The sequence below is a fragment of the Hippocampus comes genome, unplaced genomic scaffold (assembly GCF_001891065.2).
Source record: "Hippocampus comes isolate QL1 unplaced genomic scaffold, H_comes_QL1_v1.1 scaffold174, whole genome shotgun sequence".
Classification (NCBI taxonomy): Eukaryota; Metazoa; Chordata; class Actinopteri; order Syngnathiformes; family Syngnathidae; genus Hippocampus; species Hippocampus comes.
In genome coordinates this window covers 1,517,196-1,526,998 of record NW_017805983.1, presented here as the reverse complement: position 1 = coordinate 1,526,998, position 9,803 = coordinate 1,517,196, and the positions used below count along the sequence as shown (strand labels likewise).

The window sequence follows — 9,803 nt, the reverse complement described above, 5'->3', positions numbered from 1 at the left end:
TCTGAGACTCGTGATCTGATTGGCTATTGAAACCTGACTGTGCCCGTTCACTTACAGCGCACAGGGGCCTGCTCTGTTTAATCTGAAGGCCCAGAGCAAATGTAATTTACCTGGCAATACAGCTAGCTGAAATATGATTGGTTAAAAACTCTACCATAATAAATAACTTATTTATCGAGTGGCTTTCAATGTTATTTAAAATAACATTGAAAGCCACTCAACTAAGTGGAAATAATGCAACGTAAAGAATACAGAGAATAATTTTGTTTACATATTTATGAAAATAAAATAACAAATTATAAAATAACATAAAATACATAAAAGTAAATTTACTTTTCTGAGAATGTTTAGGCCAGCAGAGAAGGCCTTGCTGGCCCTCAGGGTCCGCCACTGGGCACAACACTTAAACAAGTAATTGGTATTGAAAAATATAGTAATGCATTTTAAGATTAAACAAGATTTATAAAGAAATAAATTTTTAATCCATTTACACATGTGCATATAAAATCTAAATTTAATCCCTGCCTACACTTTACAAACTAAGGAGAGTGCTATTAAATGTGTAAAGAATAACGTATTCACATGTGCTTGATAGCGTCTGCTGTGTTGGGTCTGTCTCTGACAGACTGCGACTGCTGTTGTCTTCTTCCCTGATGAATGCATTTTAAGATTAAACAAGATTTATAAAGAAATAAATTTTTAATCCATTTACACATGTGCATATAAAATCTAAATTTAATCCCTGCCTACACTTTACAAACTAAGGAGAGTGCTATTAAATGTGTAAAGAATAACGTATTCACATGTGCTTGATAGCGTCTGCTGTGTTGGGTCTGTCTCTGACAGACTGCGACTGCTGTTGTCTTCTTCCCTGATGAAAACAAAGTTGTCTTCTACTCTGATTAAAACAGTAGCGGATACTCTATGAATTATTCACCTTATTAAAAATATTCATTCCGTGTCTTTTATGCATTTTTTCACTTTTAAATGATCCTGCGGGCCTGATCGAACTTCCTTGGGGGCCGGTACCGGCCCGCAGGCCGTATGTTTGACACCACTGCTGTATACAGAAGGAAATCAGCAACTAAATATACAAGAAAGTCAGGTTTGAAAAGAGTTTTTTAAAATGCTGTTGATTTAAAGAATATGCTGAGTTTGTTATTGGAGAAAAGCTCTGCAGCAGTGCGAATGACAAAAACAATTAACCATGCCAAACTGAATAATTGACTTTTCAGTTCAAAGTAAATGTCGGGAATCGTGAGGTTAACATGTAGTTAAGAGTAAGGGGGGGAGAAAAAGAGTGGAGCCACCTGGCTGATGGTGCAGCTGCACAGGCCAATGCTGATGGTGAGTGTCACTGTGAAGCCTGCAGAGTCATATTGGGAGAATCCGTCAACAACTGTCTGAACCACGGAAGATACAGCTGGGACTCTCAGTACTGGACCACTGAAACCATGTTTATTTTATGGCCACGATTGATCAGTATATAAATATAAAAACAACCCATTTGAAGAGATTTATTTGGAACTGTGTTTTTGTTGTTTTTTTTTTGTTTTTGTTTTTGTTTTTTTGTTTTTTACTGTATCATACTACAAAGTAATAGCTGTTTCTTGTATCTTAACTCAGTGATTGCTATCAGTGATTCTCTGGAGACCAGTCCGTGTTGTACCTCGCTTGTGGCCCAAAGTCAGTTGAGATAGGCTGTAGCTCACCTGCCACCCTAATGAGGATGAGTGCTATAGAAAATGGATGGAGTTATGATTTGCCCTGGTGATAACTTTCAGTCAGTGCAAATCAGACAGAAACCCATGGAATTAATTGTTTTTGACCACAGCGGTTAAACCTGACTGTGCCCGTTCACTTACAGCGCACAGGGGCCTGCTCTGTTTAATCTGAAGGCCCCGAGCAAATGTAATTTACCTGGCAATACAGCTAGCTGAAATATGATTGGTTAAAAACTCTACCATAATAAATAACTTATGTATCGAGTGGCTTTCAATGTTATTTAAAATAACATTGAAAGCCACTCAACCAAGTGGAAATAATACAACGTAAAGAATACAGAGAATAATTTTGTTTACATATTTATGAAAATAAAATAACAAATTATAAAATAACATAAAATACATAAAAGTAAATTTACTTTTCTGAGAATGTTTAGGCCAGCAGAGAAGGCCTTGCTGGCCCTCAGGGTCCGCCACTGGGCACAACACTTAAACAAGTAATTGGTATTGAAAAATATAGTAATGCATTTTAAGATTAAACAAGATTTATAAAGAAATAAATTTTTAATCCATTTACACATGTGCATATAAAATCTAAATTTAATCCCTGCCTACACTTTACAAACTAAGGAGAGTGCTATTAAATGTGTAAAGAATAACGTATTCACATGTGCTTGATAGCGTCTGCTGTGTTGGGTCTGTCTCTGACAGACTGCGACTGCTGTTGTCTTCTTCCCTGATGAAAACAAAGTTGTCTTCTACTCTGATTAAAACAGTAGCGGATACTCTATGAATTATGCACCTTATTAAAAATATTCATTCCGTGTCTTTTATGCATTTTTTCACTTTTAAATGATCCTGCGGGCCTGATCGAACTTCCTTGGGGGCCGGTTCCGGCCCGCGGGGCGTATGGTTGACGTTCGAATTGTTTTATACTATAAAACGATTAACATGCTTCAGACAATGAGAGCTGCAACAGAGCAATCAGCTTTGGTTAAAAATATGATGTATAGTATAAAGTGTTTAAAAGTAATAGTATTTTGACTGACTTTTAAATGCTGAAAAAAATGTATTTGGAAATAATCATTTTTATTCGTCATGTATTGACAATGTACACTGCGAATGCTGGTGGTGCAGTGGTTCACTCGCCTGATTTGAGTGCGGTTCTTACTCTGTGACGGTGTGGAATTGGGTGTGAATGGTTGTCCTCTATGCTAAACTGTAAGCCATTCGACTCACCACGTGAGTTCTCCCCCTTCATACTCGCGTCCCACCGCAAGCTAACGCGAACACAGCGTATCAAACGCTGGCTGACCAAGTAAATAAACGCGATCTTAAGCATCCAGAGTCACCCTTTATCATTTTGGGTGGTTTTAATAGAGCACAACTTAACCATGAACTTCCCAGATCTAAGCAGCTCATTGATTGTTTCACCAGAGAAGGCAACATTCTGGACCATTGCTACACGACACTTAAAAGACTCATACCAATCTTTTGCACGTGCAGCACTGGGCTTTTCTGATCATTGTTTAGTACATTTAATACTTGTATTGCAGGCACAGACTCAAATGTGTAAAACAAGTTGCCAAGACTGTCAGGAGGTGGACCGACGAAGCAAAGGTGGAACTACAAGAATGCTTGGGCTGCACTGACTGGGGCGTCTTTGAAACTTCAGCTGGCAGCCTGGACCAATACACAGACACTGTGACATTATACATCAGTTTCTCTGAGGACATGTCCCAACCAAGTGCTTCCTCACCTTCAACAAGGTGGTTCACTGCCATATTCAGGCAACATAGAAAAGAGAAAGAGGCCGCCTTTAGAAGCGGAGATATGGCACTGAACAAACACGCTGGAAACCAGTTGACAAAGGAAATTAACATTGCAAAGAGAACCTATGCAGAGAAGCTGAAAAAACTATTTTCTGCTAACGACTCTGCATCTGTGTTGAATGACTGGCGACCATGTCGGGGTGAAGTTCGCCTTTCGCCCGAAGGTCAGTACGTCCGCCTCACATCGCATCGATCATGTTTGGTGTTTGAATATTCTCCCCGTGTCTGCGTGAATTTTCTCTGGGTACTTCGGTTTCCTCCCACATTGCACATTCCAAAAACAATGCATGGTAGGTTAATTGGACACAGTTTGTCGATGCGTTCCCTGCGATTGACTGCAGGCAATGCGCTACTGCCTGAAGACAGCTGGGATCAGCTACAGCACGCCTGCGACCCTCGTTCGGATAATGGATGAATTTCCACTGCTGTATATGGAGAAGTATTTTATCATCATATGCTTTGTGAACCATTCTTGACATTATGTGTCTAACGTTGTGGACCTTCCTTTGTTTCTTGGTATTTTGCGTGACTGACGAGCCACAGGATTCCAACACCCCCCTACCACCAGTGTTGAATCCAAATTGTTGTTCCGCGCATGAGAATAATCTTCTGCCAAAATTACTATACTGGTAAATATTACCTAGTCACCTCGAAATGTGAAGTACATCTTTGTGGATAAAGTATAATCATTGTTTGCTAATAAAAACACAATTTCTACTACTGTACCAAGAAAAGCGTCGAATAGCGTTTTCGAAGTGGTGCTGGATTTTCAAAATGTTCTGTCTGTAATTATCATCCACAAGGGGGTAGTATAAAACTGTGACGCGAACTGGAAAAGATCACCCTCTCTCACATTCGACTGCTCCTGATGTTAACCATCATCTCAGGTTGAGTTAAAACACGCGCAGTATACGAGAACGCACAAGTAGCCAGCTAATAAAACGTCCAATGGCAACACAGCACATAACAATTCAGTTAAACTTCGTTGTCTTGAACTAAGGTCCAAACACCACTTGACAATCACCTTGAAGGCAAGCAAACTTAATGGGCCATTCATTTTTTTTGATAGTGCCGCTTGCTTGAAATTTTTAGAGGTGTACGTATTTGCATACATCCTCTTATTTGTCCACACTTCAGCTGTCGGTTAATATTGTTCAGCACAAACGTGACCATTTTGCATGAAGTGTTTTCCATGAACTGGTTTGTACGTCATGCTTCCACTGAAGAGCGAGTGACGTAACATAATTAGTCAAACATGCGCTTGCCTGTTTGAAGAACACTTCGATACTATACATACATTCTTGAGGATCTACTGTGCAGCTCAGTGTGAGTGGCTTTGTGTACTCTTCTTTTCTGTGACTTTTGAATTGCGGAAAAGGAAATATTACATTTGTTTTGTATTTTGTTTCTATATTACACGTGAGTTTTAGTTTTGTTTTCACTGCTATTTCAAGTTCTTATATGACTTGATGGTCCCGAGTAAGTTTGGGGAGTTTTTAGGTGTGTACTGTATAGGTAATATAATCCAAAAATTGCATCTAATGATATAATGGTAATGAATGGCAAGTTTCTGTGATCATTTTAAAGCCTTTTTAGAACATGAATAATTACATCTAAAAATATGTTTGGGGAGTTTTTTGGTGTGTACTATATAGGTAATATATTTTACCCCAAAAATTGCATCTAATGATACAATGGTAATGAATGGCAAGTTTCTGTGATCATTTTAAAGCCTTTTTAGAACATGAATAATTACATATAAAAAGAAAGGTGGTAGGGATTACCTTAACAATAACAGGTGTGGCGACATGAATCCTAAAAGTTGGTCTTGCTCACATTATTTCTACATATTTATCAAGTGTATCGTGTAGTGAAAAAATAAAATAAAAAATCAAGAACCGTACAGCCCGAAATTCCTCCTACGCTGTAGACATTTTGGCACCCTCCCAGACTGCTCCTCAATCTTTCCAACATAGTATTTGAGCAAAATGTGACGGAACACCATTAAAACATTTTGCAAAAAGAATATACTGCATATTGAAATACTGATAATCTCAGATCAATTTATTTACACATGTTTTTACTGAGCGAAATCTGAGACGGTTTATTTTAACACAAATATATTCTTCTGTTGAATAAATAGGAAAAGTTGGATAAAAAGTTGATAAATTTGATACATTTATTAAATATAGTAAGAAATCTGAATTAAGTTGATACATTTGTTAAATGTAGTAATGTAATGCAATATCCATTATGAATACAAGAGAAAATCGACATATAAATGTGCTCGAGTGTGTATGAATGTAGTTCCTATACAAATCAAAAGTTGTAAAAATAGATAAGTATAGCACATGTAAGGGTAAAATAATTTGTTTATATGCAGACTTTTTCCTTTTCTGATTGATATAAAAATGATCTATTTATATATTAATACATAACAAGGGGTAGGACAAGACAAGTTTTTTACGTCTTCCGACTCCTTTGAACATATAATTGTGTTGTATGATGACTGTTTTCCTTTTTGAGCATTTTACTTACCTTTACTTTCTGTCAATTTATTACTTTAACAATAAACAAAAAAAACCCAAAAAACAAATAAAAAAGAGACATTATTTATCATGACTAAATATTAATTTTTATGAAAATGAAATGGAAATGGAAAATTGAATTTGACCAATTCATCTGATGATTTCTTACCACACAGTGGTTGGGAATTCCTGTTCTTGTCTGTCCTCACAAGAATTAAGGTAGGAAAAGTCTTCATTTCGCATTTAAACAGAAACTGATGGCCGCGCCACCTCGACCAGAACTGTTTGACTTTTATGGAGTCTCCATGACAAAATTCTTCACTGACAACTGGCAAAATGTAAAGAACTTCCAAGCCAAACCGGATGATATTGTCATAGCCACTTATCCCAAATCAGGTGAGGTTATGAGTATGAATACGCAATTCTCATAAATTCATTGATCAACCAAACAAATTGTCTTGCTTTGCAAGAGCTCTTATGGTGTATTTGTGTTAATACCTCAGGAACCACATGGGTCTGCTACCTCCTGGATCGGCTCTTCTTTGGAAAGACACATCCAGAGAAAGACACATCCCTCCCTCTGTATATGAGAGTACCATTTCTGGAGCTCTGCATCCCTGGTCATCCCAAAGGTTGAAAAAAAAAAGCCAGTTATATTTGTCACGGATAGATTAGATACAATCGACCTTTCATCATGACCTCACACGCACTTCCGGGTGCTTTTAGCTGTGAATGACACTCACTCATTTGTCCAATTCTTCATTAAGGAAAAGACCTGGCAGACCAGCTCACTATCACTCCTCGTCTTATCAAAACTCATCTGCCAGTCCAGCTTGTGCCAGATACGTTTTGGGAACACAACTGCAAGGTTAAATGTCCGCCATGTCTGCATAAAGTTCTGGCAGGTGAAGAATCGAAAGCAGGGATACGTTGACTCAATTGTGGATATCTTTTCATTCAGGTAGTCTATGTGGCTCGTAACCCGAAGGACGTTGCAGTGTCTCATTTCCATTTTAGCAGCATGAACAGCATCCACCCTGCACCAGGAGACTGGGATGGCTTTTTGCAAAGATTCATGGATGGGAAAAGTGAGCTCAAAGTGTCAACAGTGTTGAGTTTTTGTCAAACAGGTTCTTCCATCCTTCACTCCTTCATGAATGTGTTCTTCTGTGGCGTCAGTGGCTTATGGAGCTTGGCATAAGCATGTGGTCGGCTGGTGGGAGAAGAAGCAAACGTATCCAAATCTGCATTACATTTTCTATGAAGATCTGACTGAGGTGAAATGTTAGCAGGTTCTTTCCTTGCAAACGCACGCAATGTCTGAGTTTAACACAGTATTTAAAGTCCCTGTAAAGTGAAAACAAAACACGTCTTGATAATTATGAATTTTAAAAATCGGCAGGTACAGGCTTCAAAATTGTGAATAATCAAGCAACCAAACCAGTGTCTTTCCCTATCCAAAAAGGAGATGTACTTTTGGGGTGGAGGCAAAGAATGTTTTGGACACTCGGGTAAAGAAAGGGTGCGGAGCTGTCAACCGATCAACACCTTGTGGTGAGTTGGCTCCGATGGTGGGGGAAGATGCCGGTCCGACCTGGCAGACCCAAATGGATTGTGAGGATCCGTTGGGAGTGTCTGACAGAATCCCCCGTCAGAAGGAATTTCAACTCCCACCTCCGGCAGAGCTTTTCGCACTTCTCATCCCGAGGGAGGCGGGGGACATTGAGTCTGAGTGGACCATGTTTCGCACCTCTATTGTTAAGGCGGCCGATCGAAGTTGTGGCCGTAAGGTGGTCGGTGCCTGTCGTGGCGGCAACCCCCGAACTGGCTGTTGGACATCGTCAGTCAGGGATGCCGTCAAGCTGAAGAAGGAGTCTACCGGGCTTTTATGGTCTGTCGGACTCCAGAGGCAGCTAATGAGTACCGGCTGGCCAAGCGGAACGCAGCTTCGCGGTTGCCGAGGCAAAAACTCGGGCGTGGGAAGAGGCCATGAGAGCCGCTTCGAGTAAATTCTGGTCCATCTTCCGACGTTCCCGGAGGGCGAAGCAGTGCACCATTAACACTGTGCACAGTGGGGATGGTCCGCTGCCGACCTTGACTTGAGACATTGTGAGTCAGTGGGCAAAATACTTTGAAGACCTCCTCAACTCCACCAACTCAGTCAGAAAAGGATAAGCGATGGATGGATGAAAACCCTTGATGAGATTAACCTGCGAAAATTTGCTCCTCAAATGACGTCACTGATTAGCAAAACTGCTCCGTGAAAAATATAGAGTGCATTAATGGATTAACCAGTGTAAAACATTTTTTTGCAGAAATATTATCCAGAAAATTAATGAAGAAGGCAAACCCATGCAAATATAGCCGATAAGAAGAAAGAAGCAGTTATGGCTCAGGCTCAAAAAGAAACCTTGGCCAACCCTAATGCAAAAAGTAAAAACAAATGACAATTTTAAGAGGAAATATTTGAGAGAAAAAAAAACGTCCAGGGAAACTATGTCTTATAGTACTTCCATTCAACATATTTGTATGAGGATTACAGCATTATATGTCATAAGGTCAATACATTTTGCTTTATGGAAACTAAGCGTGCAAATAGCACGGCTATAAAATGTTTTAAAACCTGTTTTCTCATTTTTGGGAACATTTGAAAAAAATACAAACTTGATTTTTAAGTCACACCTTGTTTTTGACAGCACTCACGTCATTTGAGAGCATTAAATTCAACACTGTGTGACTTCTTTCAGTATCAACAAAGAACGCACAGCAAGATTCCTCAGGGCGTATTGTAAACTTCCTCAGCTTCTTCTAGGCAACAGCTACACTAATGCATCAAAAAAAGGCTAATTATAGAGTCCTAATTTCCCTTTCTAACACTCTACCAAACCATTGCGATGCCAAGCCAAATCTAAAAGTACTTATGCTTTGCATAATTTCTGAATGTGCAGTGCATGTTGTGAATTGAACGGAAAATGTTTTGATATTGATTCAGCAAGTCTTTCGCGTGCGCAGAACTTGGGACATGAGATCGACAAGCTGTGCAGCTTCCTTGGCATGTCTCCCTCTGCCGAGGAGAAGGAAAGCATCATGGCTGCAGTGAAATTTGACAATATGAAAGACAACAAATTGACCAACTTTACCAATGCCCCTTTAATGAATCTGAAGGTGTCTCCTTTCATGAGAAAAGGTACGCAGCAAGATGGCCGTGAGTGCTTTGCCAGCTTGTGAGCTGATTAGTTGGAATGCCATCTGAATTGATCTCTCTGCCTTTTGAAGGGAAAGTTGGAGACTGGAAGAACCATTTCACCGTGGCCCAGAATGAGCGGTGTGATGAGCACTACAAGCGGCACATTTGTTTCCCTGGACTGGAGTTTCGCACTGAAGTTTAAGGCTTGAACAGATCAAACAAACTGTTTCTTCTTACAAGGCGGATGACGTTGAGTCAAACTGCCCTAGCAAGCCCTTCTAGATTACATCTCTTGTTATCATTGTCGTCCTTTTGGCATTGATTCATTTGGGTTCTGGAAATAAATTCACTGTTAAACTGAACCAACTTTATGATTCATGTAGCTCCACACAGGGGCCATCAAACACAATAAACATGAATTATGATCACTTTGTTTTTTTATTTGCATCCAGACATGAAATTCGGTGAAATGAAATAACAAATGTTAAATATAATCCTAAAATAAACAGCTGTAATACTGAATCTCTGCATT

General features: G+C 39.4%; 1 protein-coding gene across 2 annotated transcripts; it reads left to right on the top strand.

Annotated features, from left to right (window-relative positions):
• The first annotated feature begins 4,766 nt into the window (after positions 1-4,766).
• LOC109528634 (cytosolic sulfotransferase 2-like) lies at positions 4,767-9,696 on the top strand. Of its 2 annotated transcripts, none has more exons than XM_019891488.1 (8): positions 4,767-4,882; positions 6,336-6,480; positions 6,588-6,716; positions 6,852-6,952; positions 7,046-7,172; positions 7,264-7,361; positions 9,097-9,271; positions 9,361-9,696. In XM_019891488.1, exons 2-8 carry the CDS (start codon positions 6,342-6,344, stop codon positions 9,471-9,473), a joined length of 882 nt encoding a protein of 293 aa, XP_019747047.1. In that variant the 5' UTR covers positions 4,767-4,882; positions 6,336-6,341; the 3' UTR covers positions 9,474-9,696. The 2 variants fall into 2 exon arrangements, with proteins under 2 accessions (XP_019747047.1, XP_019747048.1); XM_019891489.1 differs by lacking the exon at positions 4,767-4,882 and adding an exon at positions 4,900-4,975.
• Positions 9,697-9,803: the final 107 nt, after the last annotated feature.